Below are 25,125 nucleotides of genomic sequence, written 5' to 3' on the forward strand. Positions count from 1 at the left end.
GGAAAGAGTAGCAGACGCAGTCACATTGTCATCCCTCAGAAGGATGTTTATCAGGTGTGTCCCATTCTGTGCATTAATTAGCTGCCTCTTTTAGCTGTTTTTCTATCTTTGGAACGCACAGAAAAGAGTGACGTGTTCATGTCTCACATAAGGACTGTGGATGATTCCATAAAAAGTGCACGTTTCGTTTAAAAAGAGCATTGATGCATCAGCCTCCATGGGGTATCGTCAAAGGGGGAGTATTTTATTTTTTAGTTTGGTTAAACTTAACTTCTTCTTCCAGTTGTAAGGAGGTGTGAAGCCCATCATGAATACCTTCACTCTTTGCTTTTTTCCCCCCACTTTTTTGCTGTTTTTTTATTCCAATTTTCCATATATTTCAACCTTCTTGTTAAACAATCAAATTTTTCTTCTCGATGTATTATAGCTGTATTTTCCTTAATATTTATACTGTATTCCCATAATTGTAGAACTTTTTCCCAAACCTAATTTTCCAAAAATGACAGCTTTTTATTCTGTTTGGTTCTTATAACATTGTGTCTTTCAATTTTTCTTTAAGAGTTCAGATCTGTGCTACTAAAATGACATTATTTTTCTTCGTAAATCACAAGTTTATTCTTGTAAAATTGCCACTTTTTTCTTGTTAGAATGCAACTTTATTTTCTGAATATTTTGACTTTATACCCATAATATTATAACTTTTTCCCCAACTTAATTTTCCAAAAATGACAACTTTTTATTTTGTTTGGTTCTAAGATTATCCCTTTTAATTTTTTTTTTTAAAGCACAATTTTTTTCCTTAATAGTTCATCTCTATGCTACTAAAATGACATTATTTTCCCAATAATATTACGAGTTTAATCATGTAAAATTGCGGCCTTTGTTCTTGTTAGATTGATCATTTCTTCTTTTAATATTTTGACTCTGAAATTACAGCTGTTTTTTTTTCATTTCTGCTGTTGTTTTTTGGGTGTTTTTTTGCAACTATTTCAGCTTTCTTCTGGTCATTTTTTTTCTTGTGAGTATGATTTTATTCCCATAATATTCTGACTTCCGCAAGGTAATTTTCCAAAATGACAACGTTGATATTCCTCACGATGTTGTGACGTTATTCTCGTAAAATTGCCCCTTTTTCCTCGTAATATTTTAAATTTTATTCTTGTGAAATTCCTGCTGGTTTTTCCATTTTTACTGCTGTTTTTTTCAGCTTTCTTTTTAAATTATATTTTTAGAATGTGCCGCGAGCCAGTAAAAAAACACCTGCAGGCCCCAAAAGGCCCCCGGGCCGCGCGTTGGACACCACTTAGCTGGTCAAAGAGAAAAGATAGTTGTGGTTGCTCACTGTCAGGATGACACTGCCTGTAGCATTTTGTTGCACGCCAAGCGCTCGCCCCTGACCAAAGAAATGGATCACGGCCCATCCTCCAGCACTCAGCTGTGCTGTAAGAATCGCAGCAATGTCTCTACTTTTTTTCTTTTTTGGCTGACAAGCGCTCAGAACATTTTTTTTTTTTGGTGAGGATCACTTTGAATAAATTTCAGCCTCTCAAGTGTAGCGCTTAACCATCTGACCCAACGTCATAATGGCTTCAGCACACTGGGAGACTGATGTTTTTTCTCATCTTTAGCACGATAATGAATCTTTATTTGGAGGACAAATGAGTATAAATTGCTACTGTCCTAATATTCCTCAACATCAGACTGCAGCAATGGGCTCACTTCATCAGTGGTGGAGTGAGATTGAGGTATCATTTAAAAAGTTTATTGTTGTGGTTGTAGTTGCATCACACTCGAATCACACATGTTACACACTCATGATATTTAAGTATACTGTGGAAATAAAAGGTAACGTCCTAATGTACACATTGTGCAGGTCGACTGGTGCACCAACAGGAGGCAGTGTAACGCCATATTCTTGCAGCAGAATGATATAATGATATAATGATATATACACTGCTCAAAAAAAGTAAAGGAACACTTCGAAAACACATCAGATCTAAACTGGGTCTCATTAGGAGCATGCCCCGACGTTGTCAGGCATGCGTACAAGCACGTGGGGGCCACACAAACTACTGAGAATCATTTTGAGTTGCTACAATGACATTTTAGCCAAATGGACCAGTCTGCTGCATCATTTTTTCACTTTCATTTTTGGGGTGTCTTTGATTTCCCCCCTCTATAGGGTGATCATTTTCATTTCTATCAAATGATGTGGCATCATTTTGTTACTAATACATCACCCACTTATTATCAGGAAAGATATTCAACATCATTTTTCCCCCAGTTTAGATCTGATGTGTTTTCCCAAGTGTTCCTTTAATTTTTTTGAGCACTATATTAAGACCCCACTTTGGAAAGGCTGACCACATCTCTATATTCCTTTATCCAACATACAGACAACTTCTTAAACAAGCTCCCCCTGTAAGTACAGCAGTTAAAGTGTGGAATGAAGAAACTGATCAAGTACTTCAGGACTGCTTTGGCTGCACAAACTGGGATGTGTTTAAAACTGCAGCGGGGAGGGAAGATTGTACTGTTGATTTGGATGAATATGCTTCTGCTGTTACTGGCTACATTAGCACATGCATAGAGACTGTTACCACCACCAAGTATTACAGAAAATACCCTAACCAAAAACAGTGGATGAACTGTGATGTAAGGGCTAAGCTACGTGCTCGTTCGACTGCATTTGTCATGGGCACCGCTGATGACTACAAAAAGACCAGATATGACCTGAGGAGGTCCATACGAGAGGCCAAGAGACAGTACAGACAGAAGCTGGAGGGCTACTATTCCACCTCAGACCCCCGGCACATGCGGGCGGGGCTCCAGCACATCACAGACTATCGACAGCGGAGTAGCGTAGCCACGTCCAGCCAAACCACACTTCCAGATGAGCTGAATGAGTTCTATGCCCGCTTTGACACCCAAACTCCTGATGAGCAGAGAGGGTGGCTGAACCTGGGGAGCACACAGGACGCACCTCTCATGGTGACATCAGCTGATGTGCGCAGGGTTCTGAACAAAACAAACCCACGAAAAGCAGCAGGCCCAGACAACATCTCAGGACGTGCACTTTGGGTTTGCTCATCAGAGCTAGCTGATGTGCTTGCTGACATATTTAACCTGTCGCTTGCACAAGCATCTGTACCGACCTGCTTTAAGTCCACCACCATAGTGCCCGTACCCAAGAAGAGCAACGTGACCTGCTTGAATGACTATCGCCCTATAGCACTCACTCCTGTTGTTATGAAGTGCTTTGAAAGAATAGTCATGACCCACATCAAAAAGAGCATCCCGGCAACTGTGGACCCCCTACAGTTTGCATATCGCCAGAACCGGTCCACGGATGATGCAGTCAACACTGCCATCCACACAGCCCTTTCTCACCTACAGGGCCAGGACACATACGTCAGAATGCTATTTATAGACTATAGCTCTGCTTTTAATACAGTCTGCCCCCACAAACTCACAAATAAGCTCCTCACACTTGGCCTGTCACCCTCCCTCTGTAACTGGGTGTTTAACTTTCTAACAGGCAGGCCCCAGTCAGTCAGAGTCCACAATCGCACATCCAGCTCAAGAATTGTGAGCACTGGGACCCCACAGGGGTGTGTGCTGAGTCCGCTCCTCTACACGCTCTTCACCTACGATTGCGTGGCCTCCCAGAACAACACCAGCATCATTAAATTTGCGGATGACACTACAGTCATCGGCCTGATCACTGGTGGTGTTGAAACATCATACAGAAGAGAGGTGGCGGACCTCATAGCTTGGTGTCGTAATAACAATCTCCTTCTCAATACAGATAAGACTAAAGAGATGATCATCGACCCAAGAACAAGGGAAAAGGAGCCGCATAGACCCCTGTTTATTGATGAGACTGAGGTGGAGAGGGTGAAAACCTTCAAGTTCCTTGGCACACACATCAGCGAGGACCTCACCTGGTCTCACAACACCCAACAAATTCTGAAGAAGTCCCAAAGGAGACTGTACTTCCTGAGAAGACTGAGGAAATTTGGCATGCCCACCACAATCGTGAGTTGCTTCTACAGATGCACTATGGAAAGTGTCCTTACCGCCTCCATCACTGTTTGGTACGGTAACTGTACAACACGTGATAGGAAGGCACTCCAGCGGGTGATCAAGACCTCACAGAACATTGTTGGGGCAGCCCTCCCCTCACTGCAAGACATTTATAAATCTAGAGTCCTACACAGAACACACAACCTCATCAAGGACAGCACACATCCACAACACTCATTATTCACACTCCTACCGTCAGGCAGACGCTACAGGAGTTTGAAGTCCAGGACCACAAGGCTGTCAAACAGCTTTTACCCACAGGCCATCAGGCTTCTCAACGAAGCACTCACACACGCACACACTCATAGCACTTTATTTATTGATTTATTTATTTGTATTAATGTCTCTTCTGTTGTTGTTGCTTAATTTATTGGTATTTATGTTTCTTCTTTTCTTATTCATTTTCTTGTTTTTCTCTCTATTTTTTTGGGAGAATGAACAGAAAAAGAATTTCATTGCATAGCAGAACCACCAGTTTTACTGTGCATATGACAATAAAACTCTTGGGAAAAGGGGGGGGGGGGGGGGAATGGATAGGTTAATAAAATACACATTTTTGCGAGAGAACGCAATAAGCTTTCTTCTAGCGTATATTATTAGCTTGCAAAGCATGCCATCTAACGGTTGAAGGCGGCCATTGACGCCCTCGGTACCAAACTACAATAGTCAAATTAAAATCAGCCTTCCTCCTTTCGTTTGTTTTTGTAAATTGTATTACGTTTATTACATGCAAACGTAGAATGTATCGTTTCGTTTTTTTCATTATTATGACGTAAGCTGCACCATGTAATACAGCTTCACCATTCCACAGCGACGAAACTGCAGATACGGAACAACAACTGTTTTTTACCTAAACGTCTACGTGACGGCTAACGCTAGCATAACAAGTCGCTGTGAAACGAATATTTAGCAATAAAACGTAAAGTAGTCAACGCCACGGCGACGTCGCGCAGACTCGATTTGACGGTAAGGCCCGAAACAAAATGAGGAAAGAGGAAGAAAAGCAGGATAATGACATTAAAAGGTGCATTTCCGGTCTTATAGTGGTAGTATTCGAAGCTATACCGGAAGTAGCCTGAATTACCCGAAAGTGGGCTTTTCTCCTGAAGGTGGTGACAAAACACAGAAGAAGCTCATTTAAATAGTGAGGTAAGACTTTGAAATGAAAAAAATATTTCCCAATCAATCGTTGTTGTCTAATCCTCATACTTTGCTGTTAGAGCATGCGTTATTTAAACTTGCACTATTTAAAAATTAGGTTGGGGGAAAAGGTTATATTACTATGGGAATAAAGTCATAATATTATGGGAATAAAATAATATTACGAGAAGACAATTTATAAAGTTTATGTAAGTACAAAGTTTAAATATTGGAAAATATGGAAAATTAAAAGAAAATGAGGGGGGCGAAGCAAATAACATATATTAATAATAAAGTGATAATATGACCGAAATAATGTCATAATGTTAATAAAATTTGGAATAAAATCATAATATTACAAGAAAATTCACAAGAAAAATGTTTAATTATTTGGATTTTTTATTTTAAAAAAACAGCAGAAATTGGGAAAAAGCTGTAATTTAACACAAATAAAGTAATATTCTAATGAGAAAAAAAGTTGCAATTTTAGGAGAATAAACTCGTAATATCATGAGGGGAGATAATGTTAATTTAGAAGCATAGACTTAAAATATTACAGAAAAAAAGTCGTAATTTTTGGAAAATTTGGTTGGAGAAAAAGTTATATTATTATGGGAATAAAGTTAAAATATTATGGGAATAAAATAACGACAAGAAAATTTACCACAGAAAATGTCATTGAAAACTGTAGTGACGGCTTAAACCCAACAGATGGCGACAAAGATCGGTAGATGGCTCACAGGCCAGTTGTATGGATTGCCATAGATTTCGAAACCCCCTGGTGTAAAGCCGTCTGCAACTGTTTTCACAGGTGGCGATTGCACTAATGGAAATTTAAACAAAAAGTGGTGAAGTATGCACTGCTGTGTGTACATTTCATTGACTAAATATGTGCTAAAATACCTTCATCTTTTGCTCAGAGCCAGCTACTTATCACTTCTCAGGTAACTGACACGACTTCCTTCTCATTCATCCCGCAGCAACACTGTGATTTTACACAGTCGGGCGCCGAGCGTCTACTATGGGGAAGCATAGAGTGAGTTGTTCCACTGCGCGAAACTGGACGGTCATTGGATAAATGCTGAGCTTTGCCCCGCCCATCGGACTCTCAGCGTCTCTGGGTGTCTTTGGGGCAGTGGGCCGGCCCGGACGCTCGGCTTTCTGGATGATGATTGGATGATCCGTCTGAGGCGAAATCCCTTTTTGATTGACAGTGAGATGAGCGAAACAGCGATCTTAAAAAGTATAAACATCCACCGGAACGTTGTCCAAGTTTCTCATTCCGTTGTTCTGAACTGATCCGGAAACTTTTCGGAAAACTTTTCCCTAGGGACTTTGTATTTGTTAAAAAGCTAACAAGCTGCACATCATGGCAGATACTACAATTTATATATAAATAAATAAACATATTTAAGATGTAAAATGATGAAGAAAATGAGCTTCCTCTCCTTGAAAGACCATGGTCAGCCAATGGTTTTCACCTGCAGCACAAACAATGTATACTCGTGCCAACTTACACATAATACACTAAAAAGCAAAATGCCTTCTTAGATATGATTTGACAAGTGTCGCTGTCCCCTTTCGTTTGTATTTTTTCATCCCAATCTTAAACTTGTCTTGTTTTGCCAACAGGTTCATCCCCGTCTCTGAGCTACGATGTTTCCGTCCACCCTGAAGCGCATTGGCAGGCAGCTGGTGCGTGTCAAAGTGGTGGACTGCTCCTGCGACAACACCCGGCTGGCGCGATGCCTCGACACTTACGACCTGGTGGCACTGGGCGTCGGTAGCACGCTGGGCGCCGGCGTATACGTGGTGACCGGCGCGGTGACCAAAAACATTTCCGGACCTGCCGTAGTGGTCTCCTTCCTGATAGCGGCCATAGCGGCCGTCATGGCCGGGCTGTGCTATGCCGAATTTGGCGCCCGCGTCCCCAAAACGGGCTCAGCGTACCTGTACAGTTACGTCACGGCCGGAGAGCTGCTGGCCTTCATCACCGGGTGGAACCTCCTCGTCTCTTATGCCATCGGTGAGACATTTTGTCAAAATACACCTAAATATTCTTCATGAAAAGTAAGTACAGCGACTACAGGGGTGTCCAAATTGCGGCCCGCGGCTGTTTTTAGTTGGCCAGCGGAACATTCTAAAAATATTATTTAACAAGAAAGCAAACTAACAAAAAAAAACAGCAAAAATTGAAAAATCAGCAGTAATTTCACAAGAATAAAGCGAACATTTTAAGAGAAAAAAATAGTACAAAGTCATTTTGATTTTATTTAACATGTTGTGAACAAAAATAACGTCATTTCAGTCGCATAAAGTTGAAATATTAAAGACAAAAAATGTATTTTTTTTGAAAGTCATAATTTTACATGATGAGAAACAACAAAATAAAATAAAACTAAATATTAGCTTGCAGAAAAAGTTACAATGTTGTGAGACTCAAATAAAAATATTAGGGTAATAAAGTCAGAATTACAACGAAAATTTACAAGAAAATTGAAGTACGTAGCTGGAAAATGTAAAAAAAAAAAAAAAAAGCAGAAATGGAAAAATCAGCAGTAAAATATTACGAGAAAAAAGTTGTAATCCACCTAGAAAAAGGTCATAATTTATGAGCAAAAATAACATCATTTTAATAGCATAAATTTGAAGAAATGAAATTTGAAGAAGAAATTTGAAATAGTTGGAAAATGTTAAAAAAAAAACATGGAAAAATCAGCAGTAATTTTAAAAGGATAAACTGAAAATATTAAGAGAAAAAATTGTAATCTAGCTGTAAAAAGTCATTTATTTGATTTACTAACACATTTTACTTCAACGTTGTCATATTAGGAGAAAAAATAACTTTATTTTAGTAGCATGAAGTTGACATGAAGTAAAAAAGATGTTATTTTAAAAAAAGTCACAATATAATGAGAAACAACAAAACAAGAAATAAAGGAAGGTAGGTTGTGGGAAAAAAAATAATGTTATGACAATAAAGTCATAATTACAAAAAGAAAATTTACAAGAGGAAATAGTTGGAAAATGGAAAAAAGCTGCAATTTTACAAGAACAAACTTGTGATATTATGAGGAAAAATAATGTCACTTTAGTAGCACAGAGATGAAATAGATCGTAGATCTCTCCTGCCACACAAGCTGTACACTGACTACTCTTGAGCATATCTGAGGTTCATTTCTACTGTATAGTATTGTCCCTTCAGGCGATATGCTGTGATTAAAAAAAAAAAAAGGTGCTGAAATGTGAGATACGGTCTATTGTTTGTCCGCAGGGACCTCCAGCGTGGCCAAAACGTGGGCCTCCACCTTTGACGCCCTCATCGGGAACAGCATCGAGGCCTGGAGCAAGACACACATTCCCATGAACGCGCCTAACGTCCTGGCGGAGTACCCGGACTTATTTGCAGTCTTGATCGTCATGATTCTGACAGGTCAGGACATTTTTCTCCAGCCATCCATCCGCCTTCGGGCTGGCTTGGAGGCCGGAGCCTATCCCAGCTGGCTGGGGGTGGAGTCATCACACGTGATGATGTTGTTGTTTTTGCCGCTTCCAGGTCTGCTGGGCTTTGGCGTGAAGGAGTCGGCCGTGGTGACCAAAGCGTTCACCACCATCAACGTCACGGTGTTGGTGTTTGTCATGATCTCAGGCTGCATCAAAGGAGACAGGAAGAACTGGAACCTGAACACCGACGACATCATCAGTAACGCCACCGAGTGCGTGAAGGAGGAGGCAGAGTTCGACAGTGAGTCTTTCATGTTGACAAACAAAGGTTTTGTGTTTTGTCACTTGCAGGGGAACGAATAAAACAGCTTTAAAGGAAAGTCTGGGGGAAGGAGGCTTCTTGCCTTTCGGCTGGGAGGGGATCGTCTCGGGGGCCGCCACGTGTTTCTACGCATTCATAGGCTTTGAATGCATCACCACCGCAGGTACGTGCACCATCACGTCTGCTGAAGTTTACATACGCACAGCAACATTCTGTAGAACGTTATTGTGGCACAGACGGTAAGTCAGCAAGGTGTAGGGTGCTTTGTTAGGGTGCTCCATTTCATGGAACGATACAGTACGGGGCAAACGGGCTGGTTTGCCGAGACAAAGTTGAGCCAAAATGTTGATGCTAGCGATAGTTGTCAGACTGCCTGTCAATCAAAGCAAGCCCAGGAAGTTGACGCCAAAACGTGACGCATCTCCTGACAGGTGAGGAGGTGAAGAACCCCCAGAAGGCCATCCCCATCAGCATCGTCACCTCGCTGCTCATCTGCTTTTTGGTCTACATCGGCGTGTCGGCCGCCCTCATCTCCATGGTTCCGTACTACCGGCTGGACGAGTACAGCCCCCTGCCCGTGGCCTTCACTGACGTGGGCTGGGTGGGCGCCACCTATGGCGTGGCCGCCGGCTCGCTGTGCGCCTTGTCCACCAGGTGAGGCACCTGCAAAAGTCTGGGATTTTAGCATGGTATAGAACTGCACTAACTTGTTTATTTATTTTGTTTGCCTCCTTGTGTCCATGACTAGTCTACTTGGCGCCATGTTCCCAATGCCCCGAGTCATGTGGGCCATGGCAGAGGACGGCCTCCTCTTCAAATGTTTCGCCACGGTCAACGACCGCACCAAAACGCCTCTTGTGGCGACCATAACTTCTGGTGTCATAGCAGGTGAGCCCATGACTTGATAGCGTCTCTCGCCGTTGAATGCGTCCCCTCTTAAGAGGACGTTTCACCTCTCATCCCAGCAAGATGCATCAGTTCATGCTCAAAAACAGCTGTCCTATCAAGCATCAAAAATGTATATTAACAAAGCACTAACTCATTTCGTCAAATAAATAGCCATGATCAAATATAATAATACATACCTATATATATATATAAACATTTCAAAAATAATATAATATACTGTAATTGTACTGTATGTATTTTTTACGTACTTGGTAAAATAACAAATAACAAATAACATAATGTATGTATATTATGTATATTTTATTTTATTTTAGGATTGTGGGGTTAAATAATGCATATCAGAATGAATAAAATTGGTTAAAAATATGTACAAATAAAATTATAAATAATACAATGAAATTAATTGTAAAAAAAATACACGTATGTTGTAACAAAGAATACATAAATAATAACTTGAATGATGGCTAGAATTTTGTATGATAAACTTAATGTTTTTTTCTAAGAATAAAGATCATGGGATTTTTAGCCATTTTGTATGTTAGTGCGTCTGCTTTTGGGGTGTGTCTGCTGTGTGATTTATTTTTCTATTTGATAAATAATTATTTGAAGATTGTAGGGTGCCATAATACATATTATAATGAATAAAAATGTATTTTAAAAAGTGCAAATATATAACAAATGTAATTCTTTAAAAGAAAAAAATAATATTGTAATAGTACAATTCAAAATGTTCAATAAAACTTTAATTATGACATATCGGAATAAATGCTAGTATTTCTTGCCATGTAAAATGTAGCCATTTGTATAAATAATTATTTGAAGATTGTGGGGTCAAATATTGCATGTTATAATTCATAAAATCAATTTTAAAAAATGAACAAAATATGAAAATAATATTATAAATTCAATTTCAAAAAATACAATTGTTTTAAAAATGAAATTGCATAGTAATAATACAATTAAAAAATATTCCATAAAACTTAATGACATAATTTGGTATAATATAGTCTTTTTTTCCTAGGAACAAAGATTTCATCATGCTATTTCTAGCCGTCTAAAATGTTGTGTTAGAGTGTCTGGTGCATTGTGTGAGGTCCTTATCAATCCGTTCCACAACTTGATTCCACATACAGAAATGCTGACGTTTCACTGGCCTACACCCAAAGTGCTTCTCAAATGAAAGTAGTCATTCTTGGCTAATTTTGGGTCGGACGGTATGAAAATGATGTTTAAAAAAGCTTGTTTTAAAGATACAGCACAGCACCCCTGTGGTATGCCATATGCCCACAATCGGCAATGAAGGTAGGCCACATGATGCTGAATAGAGAACCCGTCTTCACTTCACAAGAAGTGCCTCGTTGAATCTTCATCATCTTGTGACTGCATGCACATAAAGTGCATAGAGAACACATTGTGTGTTACTCCCTAACACATTAATATGTAAGAAAGAACCTCGCATATCTTCAAAATTGTAGCTAATAAGACGTTTCTGATGGTCATATTCTTGTCCAGCAGCCCAAGGGTGACCAAGGGTGATACAGTATGTGTCATCTCAGAAGCAGAAATGTATTGAAAATGTATTGTAGACCATTAGCGTTGTCCGCCCATTTACAGTAAGTGTTTTAAGTTTCATTTTTACCTCAGGTCATATTTCTCTCTTGTTGAGAAGAATTCTTGTACGTTTTTGGGTTAGCAGGTGATTGATTGTTTGCTTTATGCTTCAATTTGAGCTGTTTGCAAGTTTGCCAAGTCAGCAATTTTGAATAATTGTGATTTGAGGAATAAAGGGTTTGTATGTTCCCTGTAAGCGGCATTATGGGTCTATCCTAACTGACCCTTTTTTGTAGCACTGTTAGTGAGCCAAGTGTGCTTCTACAGTTCTTACGTCATATCGCCACACAATAAGTTAGATTGGCAATACTTTTCGCCCAGAACAAATTAGGCTTTATTCAGAATTGAGGCATTTCTTGCCACTTTTTGTTGTATATTTTTAATGTGAGATTTCCAGTTCATATTGTCATCTATTATTTATTTTTGTTCCCCCCCGTCAGTGTCCATGCCGTCAGTTTGTATTTGTACATGCGTATCCTTTCTGCTATTTCCAAATAGCATGATTTTAGTTTTATTTAGGTTCAGGGATAGTCTATTATTATCCAACCATCTTTTTAGTATCGTTAAATCCTCTGATTTTTTTCATTAGCTCTTGTGTGCTTTTTTCCAGAACAGAATGCGGTTGTATTTTTCTGCAAATACTAGCTTTTGTTTTTTTGGTACATTACAGATGTTGTTTACATAAAGATTGAACAGTTTTGGTCCCAGTATTGACCCCTGGGGTTCTTTGTTACTTTACAGATGTTGTATACATAAAGATTGAACAGTTTTGGTTCCAGTATTGACCCCTGGGGTACGCTACACGATATATTTAAGCTCGCAGATATACATTCCATATCTTTCTGGTTTTATAATTAGGATGTTGTGGTTAATTGTGTCGAAGGCTTTTGTTAAATCCATCAATACTGCAGCGGCACACTTTCTGCAGTCTTGGTCATTTCCTCTGTAATTTCGATTATTGCCACGGAGGTTGAAATGTTAGCTCTGTATCCGTATTGGCCGTCTGCGAGTCATTCTTTCATATCAATAAATTTGTCCAACCTGTTATTGAATAGCTTTTCGATGATTTTCGCAAATTGTGGTAAGAGGGAAACTGGTCAGTAGGTTGTGATTTGATGTTTGTCTCCGTTTCTGAAAATTGGTACTACTTTAGCTGTTGTCATTGAGTTTGGAAATGCACCAGTCTGAAATGATTAGCGGTGCTGAGATCTCATTAATAACTCTTTGCATTGTTCCCATTCCTGTTCCATAACAGTCGGTTGATGTTTTTGCTTTACGTTTATTAACAATCTCGATGGTTTCCTTTTTTGTTACGTCAGTGAGGAACAGGAAGTTGAGATTCCTGTCTGTAATTTGATTCCCTTCCTCTACTGACAAGAAAAGTGGGATCTTTTCATCCAGTTTTGGTCCAATATTTACAAAGTAGCTGTTGAACCTTCCAACTACCTTGTTCATATCATCATTGTTAGCATTTCCATCTGTGAAATAATGATACTGTTTAATGATACTAATGATACTAATGATACTGTTTAGGATGCCCCATGTTGCTCTGATGTTGTTTTTATTCTTGTCGAATACTTGACTAGAATATTCTTTCTTACTCACTCTCAAAATATTTGTTAGATTATTTTTATATATCTTTTCTTCTGCTTCTTTAGTTCTTTGAACTGTAAATCTCCTATATCGTTTGTTTCTTAACTCTAAACTAATTATGACAACATTTTGTATAAAATGTCATATTTTTTTTCTAGGAATAAAAGTTTTTAGCTGTAAAATTTATTTTCCTATTTGATCAAACTATTGGTCATTATTAGATTTGGTGGCATTTATTACATTTCATTCAGAGGCCTGGACTGCAATAATGCGTATTTAATCATGATATTTGAATACATCAATTCTAATCTACAGTATACAGTATACTATACAGTATGTTGTATTTTTTCAGCTACCTGAAGTGCTCTTATTTTTGGATGTCTGTTATTTTTGGAGGTAACGGTCGGTTTTAGTGGACCTGAGTTAACGCTGAAAAGAAAGGTTCATAATAAAATGTCACAGCGTGAATTCATCAGTGGTCAATCATCTCATCACATTCTTGCAGGGGTGATGGCGATGCTCTTTGACCTGAAGGACCTGGTTGACCTCATGTCCATCGGTACTCTGCTGGCTTACACGCTGGTAGCGGCCTGCGTGCTGGTGCTCAGGTACGTCCGTGCTCACCTGCCACAACATGAGGTACACCTCAACAGCGTGCGCCGTCATGTGAAGGTACCAGCCCGAGCGCAGCCTGACCGGCGAGGAGGAAGATGAAGACCAGGCCAACCGGAACCGCCAGCATCAGCAACCCCTCACCTGCGGGAAATTGATCCTCTGCGCTGGGACAGAACCGACCCGCTTGTCTGGGATGGTGGTCATCATTTGCACCTTCATGCTCGGTGAGAGGCGCCGCCGAGACGAGAGCGGGCCGTGCCGTGAGCGGACGTCATTTTAGTTTGATTGTTCCTGCAGGTCTTTTGGCGTTGGTCTTCAGCGTGGTCGGCCTCATGTGTGGGAAAACGCTGTGGTCGCTGGCCGTGCAGGTTTTCACCATGTCGGTGTGGTTGGCCGTCGCCTTGGTGGTGTGCGTGCAGCCGCAGAACAAGGCCGAGCTGTCCTTCAAGGTGCATCACGCAAGTACAACCTTAGCCGCCGTCGCAGCTCACATTTCAGCCACGTCGATTGTCAGCCATGCCGGCGTCAAAAGAAGTTGCGCTACAAACAGGAAAAAGTACAAAACACATAGGAGACCTTTCTGTTTTTAACAATCTAGTTGTTTTAGTTCTCTGTCATCTTCACACACAACAGCCTCAAATAATTAACAGCCATCCCTCGTTTATCACGGTGAATTGGTTCCACACCCCAAGTTACACCACACGCCAAAGGTTTGGACACACCTTCTCATTTTTTATTTTCATGACTAGTTACATTGTAGAATCTCAAAACTGTGAATGAACCCGTGGACTTATGTACTTCACAAAAAAAAAGTGTGGAATATGTCTCTTATTTTAGACGTATATTTTACGTCTTATCGTGGTTTTTTTTCGATAGCGCTGCAAACCTTTGGTGTTCTCCCAATGAGCTTCATGAGGGAGTCACCTGAAATGGTTTTCACTTCACAGGTGTGCCTTGTTGGGGTTACTGAGTGGAATTTCTTGCCTTATTAATGGGGTTGGGACCACGGGGTTGTGTTGTGTGTGTCCAAACTTGTACTGTATATATATATTTCATCTCAGCTTTGTCATATTGATGGAAAAAGCCTATTATTAGTTAGAACTTAGCTCTTTCTTTCGCTGTTCGTGATAGTATGACTTTGTTCCTATACTGTAATATCTACACTTTATAACTATAAATGGCCGAGTGGTTAGCATGTCAGCCATACAGTACGGAGATCAGGAAAATCTTGGTTCGAGTCTCCGCTTGAGCATCTCAGTGTGGAGTTTGCATGTTCTCCCGTGCGTGGTTTCCTCCCACACTCTAAAAAAATAGTGTTAGGTTAATTAATTGGCAACTCTAATTTGTCCAGAGTGAACGGTTGTTTGTCTATATGTGCCCTGCCATTGGCTGGCGACCAGTCCAGGGTGTACCCCGCCTCTAGCCCGCAATCAGCTGGGATAGGCTCCAGCATGCCCCACGACACTAAAGAGGATAAGCAGCATGGATGGATATTAACAAATAGCTTACCTCTTTGGGTCTTTTGAAACAGCGCCCTCTAGAGGACAGCTACTGACTTTATTCTTGTAAAATTACAGCTGTTTTTTCCATTTCTGTTTTTTTTTAACTTTCCAACAATTTTCTTGTACATTTTCTAAGTGTTTCCACAACCAAATTTTTCCAAAATTATTACTACTAAACTTTCTGCTTAAATAATCTTTGTAAAAAAAAAAATTGTAATCTTAGACTTTCTTTCTATAAAATTATCACTTTTTTTCTCATACTATAACTTATAGCAATAGCATATATTTACTAAAATGTCATTATTTTTCCCCCGTAATGTTACAAATTTATTTTTATCAGTAAAATTGCAACATTTTTTTCTTGTTAAAAAAAGATTTTTTTTCTTTCAATAATACTAATGCAGTACACTAAGTCCCCAACTTACAAACACAATTGGTTCCAGACGACCGTTCTTAAGTCGAATTGTTCTTAAGTCGAAACAAAATTAATATTACCAATGATATAGGTACTACATGTACGTGTATACATATACAGTATATGCGTATGTATGTAAATATGACTTTGGATGGAGTAGTAATATTAAACCAGGATAATTAATGAAAAAAACAATAATAAAAATGATATAATACGTAATGATAAATGTTATGGGTTTACAGCCTTAAAACATACAGTCTATGGTAACTGTAAGAAAATTAAGTTGGCTACTTCGCGGATTTCACTTATTGCGTGCTATTTTGGGAACCTATCACCAGCGATAAATGAAGGAACACTGTATACACGGATTTTATTTCCTAGTTAATCTGGTATTGATTGTAGATAGTGATATCGTAACTTGCCTTGATAACTACTTGGTTCAAACAGAAGTAAAAGCTGCTCCTGTGAGGAGCACACATTGTTGTAAAAACATGACAGCCGCATTCTGTCTAACGTCCAGCAGGGCGCCGACATCACCACACTGTGCTCGCCCCTCACAGGTGCCGCTGGTGCCGTTAGTCCCCATGGTTAGCATGCTGATCAACACCTTCCTGATGATACAGCTCATGAAAGGACCCTGGGTGCACTACACTTGCTGTATGGTTTTAGGTACTTTGTTTTACGTATATTCTAATAATTGAAGTTCTTATTTAAGCTAGGCTTACACAAAAGTCCAAATGTACCACTCCACTGAGGAAACAAACAGTATGTGACTCATTATGACCTTTAGGACTTTAAATGGCAGAAGTTAGGACAGAACTGATCCACTTGTGTGTGTTTTTCCAAATGTTGCTAGGCAGGTTTTGGCTATTTTTTTGTACACCAAAAAATGACTCACAAAACAATACTACTTGAATCTGTCATGTGCTAAATTGAAAGTAAAAAACAAACAAAAACAGTGTCATCTGCTGGATCTAGTGGGGCACTGCCCACCTTGCCCCAAGATTTTTTTTAACTTCCATCCTGGAATCAAAATGGAAAATGGGGATCCTTCTGAAGTTTTCTGTCTTTTTCTTAGGTTTGCTTATGTACTTAGGCTACGGCTTCCGAAACAGCTCAGGGGCGGAGGAAAAGAAGGCCGACATATATGAAATGTCCAAATTTCACGCCGAGTTGGGTGCCACCCAACAGGACATCTGAGGACATCCAGTGGTATTCACTAGTGTGTTTGTGTGTGTTTGTGTGTGTGTGACACAGGTGGTTTGTTTGCCAATGCTTTCTGATGGAGCTTTTGTACTGTCGATCCCCGCTTTTGTCCATACTGAGCTAGCAAGCTTGTTTCACTGTGTACTGGCGTACGCCATCGCTCACGCGCCCATATCATCTCAGCCGATGTTATCGGACATCCCTGTAATTTTAGGACCAAAAATCTGCTTTTCCACGACTCATAAACAAAGCAGAATTTTTTTTTTTTACTTTGAGCCATCTGTTACACTTTCACTGAAGTAGATTTATTCGCTATTTGTTATATTGTTCTTACATTTCTCATTTTCTTTATTTTACTATTTGAAGTGCTATATAAATGTGATTAATTATTAGGGATGTCCGATCCGCTGTATTTGTGAAGATCGGATAACATCGGCTTCCACCACGAGATCAGACCAATCCGGTTGCCGTATCACATTCGTAACTCTGAGCCACACTCCAACACGGTAGGTGCTGTAATGCGCCTCAAAGCTGGTTGCCACTCGACTCGCGCCACCCGCAAGAAAAAGAAAAGGCAACACCACCATGCAGACATGTCCGCAGTGTACCGTGGTGAAGTTAGTTTCGCTGCATATTCGGCTCCGTAGCCACAGCAGCAGTTCCCTCTCACTCTGCCCAGACTGCTGCGTTATGGTGTTGGGAGCTCGCACAGGAAGTGACGCTCTACCCGCTGGTTTCTTATAATAGGGACCGCACAAACACTACTAATCATGTCGAAACGGTGGCGAAAACCTTGGAAACTCCTGTTACGGAGCGTGAATGGAAGCTAGCAGGGTTCGCTTAGTTTAGCTAGTGCAGCTGTGTGTGTGTGTGTGTGTGTGTGTGTGCGTGTAGGTGTGTGTGCGTGCGTGCGTGCGTGCGTGCGTGCGTGCGTGCGTGCGTGCGTGCGACTCAGGCTGGGTGAGTACATCTGTGACTACATCTTCCTTAAGCACAAGCACGGGCATTACAGTTTGTTGAAGATTTTGTAGCAATATGTGCTGAGGCTGACATCCCATTAAAAAGTTAGCTAAGCTACATCCATTTCTCAGTGACTGGACAAAAAAAAATTCAAAAAAATGTAAACAGAATTTGGGAAAAAAAATAAAAGGCCCTAAGAGTTTGTTTAAAAAAGTCATATATTCTAAATCACACCACAAATTGATATATAACCATGTCAAATGATTAGTCCTACCCGAAAAGTATTTTGCACGGCAATTTTTTCCAATTTGATCTTTTATTGGATCTTTTATTGGATTAGGGACCTGACTCACAGAGGTTTGTTACAAACCAGCTCAGTTCAGCTACTTTGGTTGCATTATTTTTAATGCTTTGAAGAGCTATTTTCATAACCATATTCAATTCCACAAATTCATGTTTGTAACAAAAGTTCATTATTATTAAAAAAAACAAACAAAAAAAGATCGGTACCGGATAGGATCGGCAAGACTATAAAAAAAACGAATCGGATCGGAAGCCAAAAAATGTGGCTTGACACGTCCCTATTTTTTATTATATAAATAGTTTCCACTGAAAGGTTCAACTTGACTCTGATTTTGAAATAATTGGACTTATTTAGCAATTTTTTTCCATTTCTTGCAGGGAGGTTCTTTTTTCATGCTGGAGTCGCACACGGTCCCTTGTTGCCGGGCAGAAGAGCTTTGTTGACGCACCCAGCAGCGAAAGGACAGGGGAAGTCGGCGGGAAGCCATGCAACATTGATGTGTTTTTAATTAGCTTGTGTTCAAAGTCATGCATTTATCTTTTGTGTGTGTGTGTGTGTCCAAAAATGTGTACTCGTAAGACCTGCTAGTTTTTAATTTTTTTAAATTTTTTTGCACAATGCCTCAGATGCACTTTTGCTGTACTTGTATTTGTAGGAATGATAAACAATGAAGGGGTTGGCAATAAACGTGTTGTTTTAAACTGTGGATCAAAGTGCGAATGATTGTAACATTATTTTGCGTTGCATGCAACAACTAATGTTTTTAAACATATTTTTTACTTGCGTCTTTCTATTAAGCTTTAATAGAGCATCTTGTGCAGTTCCAGGTGCGTCCGACAGAGGGAGCCGTGAGCCAATGGGCGTTGAATCCTCCCGGTTTCCAGCGATGCTGCAGACTGCGTGTCTTCCCCCTCTTCATCGTCACTGACCCTTTCCTGCTCGTGCTGAACGAGATGCACGGTAAGAACTTTTATTTTTTGCAAATTTCTTTCCTGCTTGATGGATGTAACGTCAACGTGAGGGTGCAGGTGATGTGATGGTGCTGATGGTGAGGAGGGGGAAGGATGGTGGTGCTGGTGGTGGTGATGGTGCGCGTGTTGCTTCTGGAAAGGTAGCGCACCTCAGTGGCTCTGCACCTTTAGTGATTATGTTTTGCTATTATGTTTTCAAAGCGTGTATTTGTAGCTTGATATGAATTATTGTGTGTGGTGAAACAACAGGAGGAGGCGGGGCAAGTGAGAGGGAAAAGTGCTGCCTCCATTTTCATCCTCAATATTTCATGAGGAGCTTCAATCTGCCGTCGGCAACTCAGCCCTAAAAGCGTCAATATGATGATTATTGTTTGGTCTAATTGCACGCAGAAGACAAGTTGCACAAGAAGAGAAGAATGAGGAGGCAGGTGTGGGGCGGGATGACCTGCCCAACAATTGACGGGGGGGGGGGGAGGGGATGCTCAGGGAGGCGTGTTGATGGAGGAGAACATAATTTTCCACTGTGCCATGAAGGCATCCCGGCAGGGAGGTTATCTGTGCTGCTGCAGCACGGCAACCATTATTGCAAAGATTGTGTATGTGTGTGTGTGTGTTTCTGCGCGCATGTGTGTGTGTGTGTGCGCATGTGTGTGTGTGTGTGTGTGAGAAGCATCCTACTTTAGCTTACTGTGCACACCTGCACATTCGAATAAACACCCAATGCAGGAGTATGAGCGTCACAAAGTCTGCCTTTAAATTGGTGATCATTTTTTCCAGTGTTGCCATGGTTACCGACCCAGGAACTATAATAACATGCTCTCTGGCGCTGAAGTTGTTTTTGTTTTTTTACGTAACCCACTTAAACGTTTTTTTGGAGGGAAATCCGGTAACACCTTGCCACTTGTCTTTTTCGTGGTGGAATACGGCCTATTATTAGTCAAAAAATGTGCATACTTTAGCAAACTTGATATAGTTTTGGGAAAAAATGAAGCATTTTCAAGTGTATGAACTGTTAAATGCAAATGTAAGGCATTCAGAAGACGCATTCAAAGAAGATGCACAATATCTTTTTTTTCAAACCGATCACGATAACTTTGTGCTTCTCAAGACATGTATGCTACCGGTAACCTTTCTGATATCTACTTTTTAAATTTAGATTTAAGTCTAGTTTGTGCACACCTTGAGGTGAGAAGGACTGGAACAAATTGACCAAATGTACCTGTTGATTTGTCCTAATCAAATATCACGACATTACTACTACCACATCACTACTATAAGGAAAATGTGTTTTGAATGTTGCTACTGTAAGTGAGATAGCTAGCTGGGTGCCTCTCGCAGCCGTGGCTGTCTTTATTTCATGCACGAAGTCAGCGGGCATGGCATCCTAAAACGCTCGGTTACATTATCTACAACACAGCTTTGGCACACACAGCCGCACTAGCATGCTCCGCGAAACTACGCTAACCCAGCCAGTTTACATGTGCTCACGTTAACGCGGAGATTATAGGGCTTATAGAGATTATAGAAGAACAAAACAAGAATCCCGCCGGAAAATGTGGAAGCTTTGATTGTTAGTTTGGGTTCTGTTCCAGTTCTGGGTTCCAGTGTGGTTCTTCCTTAAAGTTCTTCCTTGCCTCCGTCGCCAAAGTGCTCGCTCAATATGGGGGCCAGTTGCTTCTCTTTCATGCAAGAGGGGTTGAAGACCAGTGTTTTTCAAAGTATGAAGCGGGTCTCCTCTGAGTGGTGCCAGAGGACTTCTAGGGGATTGTGCAGAATCATCATGCACCTTGGTCTTCAATGTACTGGAGTTTCCGTTAATATCGTTATCTTTTTCCAGGAGCCGAGCGGGAACTGCATTTTTGATTTTGTCCTTCCTGAGGGCCTTCCTAGAGCTGCTTTAGAAATGTGTGATAGAGAGGAGCCGTTACGGAATAACAACCTGCAGGAGGACACGCAGGCTGATGGGAACGCCAACGATATCAGGACAGACGACGGTGGGAGGACAGGCGGTAGCGCCACTCTGTCCGATCAGGACAAGGTGGTCATCTGGGGGACCCATTCCCAGTGTGACGACCCCGAGCTGGCAGAGTTTGAGATGTTGGAGTGTCAGGAACTGGAGGCCTACCTGGTGGAGGACGGAGAGGATTTTGTTGGGCTGAAGGAGCGCAACAACGATCCGCTGCCTTCAAGCAGCAGAACCACAGCAGAAGCAGCGCCTGAGCAGTCTGATGGTTTTGCTTCAGCTGCTATGGACAACAAGGGAAGAACTTGCAAGACAGAAAATACACCAAAAATGATTGAGCCTTGCGTGGATTTGAATTGGAATTCCACTCTTCACTCAAAGGATCTTGACGCAGTGAAACACACGGAAGAGGAGCACAGGAGGAACAACAATCACTTCAATAAAGCTTTCAGGGAAGCCACTGAACGCAAGGCCTCACCCATCAAAAACGCTAACAACAAGAAAAGCACACAAGCAGACGAGCATTCCAACGGGAGCGCTAGCCCTCGGAAAACCAAAGCCTCTCCGCCCAAAGTTGTCAAGAAACAAGCACCCTTTGATAATTCCCTGAAAAAGCAGAATTCCTTTGAGAGGAGCTTCAAAAAGCAGCCCTCGTTTGAGTACACCTTCAAGAAGCAGCACTCCTTTGATAACTCCACAAAGAAGCCGCAGGGCTCCTTCGAGAACGTCTCCCGCTCTTCCAGTCTGGAGAGGAGGAAGCCGTGGGGGAGCTCCGGTCACCCGGCAGCCCCGTCATCGCCCAGGAGGCAACCTCCTGCATCTCCAGCCAAGGTGCTGAGCGTCCAGTCAGCGGGTTGCAGCTCCCCTCAAAGAACTTTAACAACAAAACCACCTAAGACAAATCTAAGCAGCGGGATTCCCAAGCCTGTTGCTCCTGTAGACGTCAAGAGGTCCTCTCCTCCTGCGAAGCCCAAAAATGTCCGTCCAAAAATCATCACATGTGTACGCAAGAATCCTCAAGGAACTGACGTCCCACTCTCTCATACCACTCCGCCGACTCAAGCAGATCCAAGGGTTGGAACTGCATATAAAGGCTCCTCCAACACCATCTTTGACAAGTATAGGCAGGAGATGTCTGGACCTTGTCCCTCTGGACTGAAACCTGCTAGCTATTATGAGGACACACATGGGAAATGTCCGCAGGAGGTAAGACTGTTTTCTTCAGATGGTGGTTTTTATTTGGGTAAGGCCCCACATGTACTATAGGGACGGATAGACTCATGTCTCCGTGTCTCTCAGCAGCACAACCCTGAAGATGGAGGCTACCGCTCCCCCAGAGCGGCAAGGCCTCAGTTGGGCTTGGGTGCTGTCACCAGACAACCCGCAGCCAAAACACGACTTCTACCAGCAGGTCAAAGAGAGTCCACAGGTAAGATCCCTACAAGGATCATCGTCCTAGCGGTTCTTTTTAGTGAGTCACTACCATCCACCTGTCTTTAGGGGACCACAGAAGGTCAGGTCCAGAGACCTCCCCCAGGAACATCCTGATCAAATCAGGACAAACCGGTCTCCGTCCTCCTGGGTTCTCCACGCTTCCAGGTGCGCGAAATGCCGCTGTGGGTGTCGGCAGAAGTGTGTCTTCTACGTCCAGCGGCCAGATCAACGGCGACAACACCTGCCGAACTTCTCAGCGTGAGTTCTTCCCAAAGTTAAAGCACTCACACAACCGTCACATGTAATGTAATTGTACATTGGGACAGAGGGTTCTCAGGTATTATCACAATCTACTGGTGATATGGCCGTTATCATAGCTGTTATTTTAGACAGAAAGGCAGAGAAGGCTGAATATCATTGTTGCTAACTTGCGCACAATGTCATGAGTATACGGTAAATAGTATGTGTTTAATGGTAGTTAACAATTAACAGTTTATGTGTATAGTAATATTAGAAAGTCATACAATGTTCCACTTTATGTGTGTTTGGTGAGACAAGGGCCAGACGTGATTGCCAGAGCATATTTCGCAAGTTTAAACTTTCTCACAACAGGCACAATAATAACATAATAATCATAACAATAACACGGACTACTATTGGGGCCATAACCCACGACCAGCTAAAACTCATCTCTGAACCTCCGACCAACGTCACTTCCTGTCGTCTACAAATCTGTCCACCCACCATTAAGGTCTGCGAGGGAACCCATTTACTGTGGCACACACAAGCAGGAGTTTTATTTATGTCTTAAATGGCTTATTTACTCTTATGTAAATAAGAAAATATAATGCCTACTATATTGGGTAGTTGGAGTTTAAAGGAGTTTAAAGCCGGCATTACATTACATTGATGAGGCAATAGCGTGTGTGCACGCGTGCATTAAGGTTTCCCCACAATGCTAACCTTCTGCACGCTACACTCCTCCATGCTCTTCCACGTCCTCCTTGATGTTGAGCTTGTAAATACATGCAAAAGAGCCATGCCGAGCTCTTATCAAAGGCACTTCTGCCTCCTTGTGGCCGTTTTTATGGCTTAAAACTGCAGTGACAGTGACTTCTACTCGTGTACAGTTGCGTCATCACCTCTTTTTGCCTTATAAAACTTATAAATACGTCTTTGGTATTGAATGAGTTAATCTATCACTAATGTTGATAAGCTAAGAGCTGGTGTTAACTTTGGCTAATTAGCAGACATTTAATGCTATACCTCTAGTCGGTCTCACTTTACTATAAGGTACACAAAATACAGTAGTTACTGAGGAACTAATGAGGAACTAATGACTAAGGTACAGTACATCAATTTAGACTAGTTACTGAGGAACTAATGAGGAACTAAGGCACATACATTTAGAGTGGTTACTGAGGAACTCAGGCACATGCATTTAGAGTAGTTACTGAGGAACTAATAAGGAACTAAAGACTAAGGCACATGCATTTAGAGTACTTACTGAGGAACTAATGAAGAACTAATGAGGACCTAATGACTTAGGCACATGCATTTAGACTAGTTACTGAGGAACTAATGAAATGAAGAACTAATTAGGAACTACAGACTAAGGCACATAAATTTAGACTAGTTACTGAGGAACTAATGAGAAATGAGTAGAGTAGTTACTGAGGAACTAAGGCACATACATTTAGAGTAGATACTGAGGAACTAATGAAGAAGTGGTTAGGCTTAGGCAGCTTCATTCCTCATTAACTACTGTAATTTTGTGTACCTTATTGTAAAGTGTTACCCTCTAGTTATTGCTGATGTTAGGTCATGTTCGGACCACTGCTAATGTGACTACAGTAATTCCTCGTTTACGGCTTTTAATTGGTTCCAGACCGGCCCGTAATAAGTGATTTTTTGTAAAGTAGGATTCCTTATTTATAAATGAAATATTTTTGTAGTTAGAGCATAGAAAACCTGTTCACGACCTTCTAAATATGCTTTTTAACATGATCAGAGCCTGAAATAACACTCCTATACCTTTACACTCCTATTACCCAATATAGTAGATATAATAAGACAAAATAAAATTTGAAAATTGTTGCCATTTTTATGCTTGAAAATGTTTTAATTTAGGCAAAAAAACCAAACATAAAGTTTGCTTAAATAAGCATATTTTGGACTAATAATAGGCCGGATTCAACCATGAAACAGTGATGATTTCTTTGAAAAACCGTGATAGAGTGAAGCTGCAAAGTGTTGGGGGATTACTGTATTACGTAGCTATTAGGATGGAAAGAATGGTGCAGCCAGTTCCAAATGCCCCCAATGCAAAACTGCCACAATAAATGGATGTACTAATATTTTCAGTACCAACAATAGTATGCTTTGATTGTACTTGAAGTAACTGCAGCAGAGCATCGTCACGAGGAAATGGAGAGTCTAATTCGGACAAAGAATGATTATTGTTCAGGATTTTTCACTTTTTTGATTTGTCCTACCTTGCGATTGGCTGGCGATCAGTCCAGGGTGAACCCCGGCTTTCGCCCGAAGTCAGCTGGGATAGGCTCCAGCGTACCCCCGCCACCCTAATGAGGCTAAGCGGCATAGAAGATTTTGTTGTTTTGTTGTAACACTTTCCAACCTTGAAAGAGAA

The 25,125-nt window shown here is 41.1% G+C and overlaps 2 protein-coding genes across 16 annotated transcripts in view; both read left to right on the forward strand.

Annotated features, from left to right (window-relative positions):
* On the forward strand, positions 1–18,632 carry LOC129191493 (high affinity cationic amino acid transporter 1-like). Of its 12 annotated transcripts, none has more exons than XM_054794891.1 (13): positions 3,891–4,038; positions 6,859–7,252; positions 8,501–8,659; positions 8,783–8,942; positions 9,022–9,155; positions 9,424–9,646; positions 9,741–9,880; positions 13,611–13,713; positions 13,778–13,944; positions 14,018–14,169; positions 16,198–16,306; positions 16,716–16,849; positions 18,485–18,632. In XM_054794891.1, exons 2-12 carry the CDS (start codon positions 6,883–6,885, stop codon positions 16,835–16,837), a joined length of 1,839 nt encoding a protein of 612 aa, XP_054650866.1. In that variant the 5' UTR covers positions 3,891–4,038; positions 6,859–6,882; the 3' UTR covers positions 16,838–16,849; positions 18,485–18,632. The 12 variants fall into 12 exon arrangements, 11 of the variants coding, with proteins under 11 accessions (XP_054650861.1, XP_054650866.1, XP_054650870.1 ...); XM_054794895.1 differs by having other exon boundaries at positions 16,716–16,859; positions 18,485–18,630; XM_054794889.1 differs by lacking the exons at positions 3,891–4,038; positions 18,485–18,632 and adding exons at positions 4,724–5,052; positions 5,131–5,235 and having other exon boundaries at positions 16,716–18,412.
* The window catches only part of mtus2b (microtubule associated tumor suppressor candidate 2b), an 18,713-nt gene continuing 12,180 nt past the window's right edge, over positions 18,593–25,125 (forward strand). The window contains exons 1-4 of one of the 4 annotated variants that reach the window (XM_054794884.1): positions 18,593–19,067; positions 20,916–22,247; positions 22,341–22,470; positions 22,542–22,733. In XM_054794884.1, the coding sequence (XP_054650859.1) occupies positions 20,982–22,247; positions 22,341–22,470; positions 22,542–22,733 (1,588 nt within the window). In that variant the 5' untranslated portion in view covers positions 18,593–19,067; positions 20,916–20,981. The remainder of the gene's footprint in view (positions 19,068–20,915; positions 22,248–22,340; positions 22,471–22,541; positions 22,734–25,125) is intronic. The other 3 variants (XM_054794880.1, XM_054794882.1, XM_054794881.1) reach the window with 3 other exon arrangements.

The sequence above is a fragment of the Dunckerocampus dactyliophorus genome, chromosome 12, assembly GCF_027744805.1.
Source record: "Dunckerocampus dactyliophorus isolate RoL2022-P2 chromosome 12, RoL_Ddac_1.1, whole genome shotgun sequence".
Taxonomy (NCBI): Eukaryota; Metazoa; Chordata; class Actinopteri; order Syngnathiformes; family Syngnathidae; genus Dunckerocampus; species Dunckerocampus dactyliophorus.

Bases quoted from the DNA above. Each gene is read 5' to 3' on its own strand.
- LOC129191493 (XM_054794886.1), top strand. From the start codon at position 6,883: ATGTTTCCGTCCACCCTGAAGCGCATTGGCAGGCAGCTGGTGCGTGTC. The intron at 9,881-13,610 runs GTGAGCCCATGA...ACATTCTTGCAG, and splicing joins AACTTCTGGTGTCATAGCAG to GGGTGATGGCGATGCTCTTT. The intron at 16,307-16,715 runs GTACTTTGTTTT...TCTTTTTCTTAG, and splicing joins CACTTGCTGTATGGTTTTAG to GTTTGCTTATGTACTTAGGC.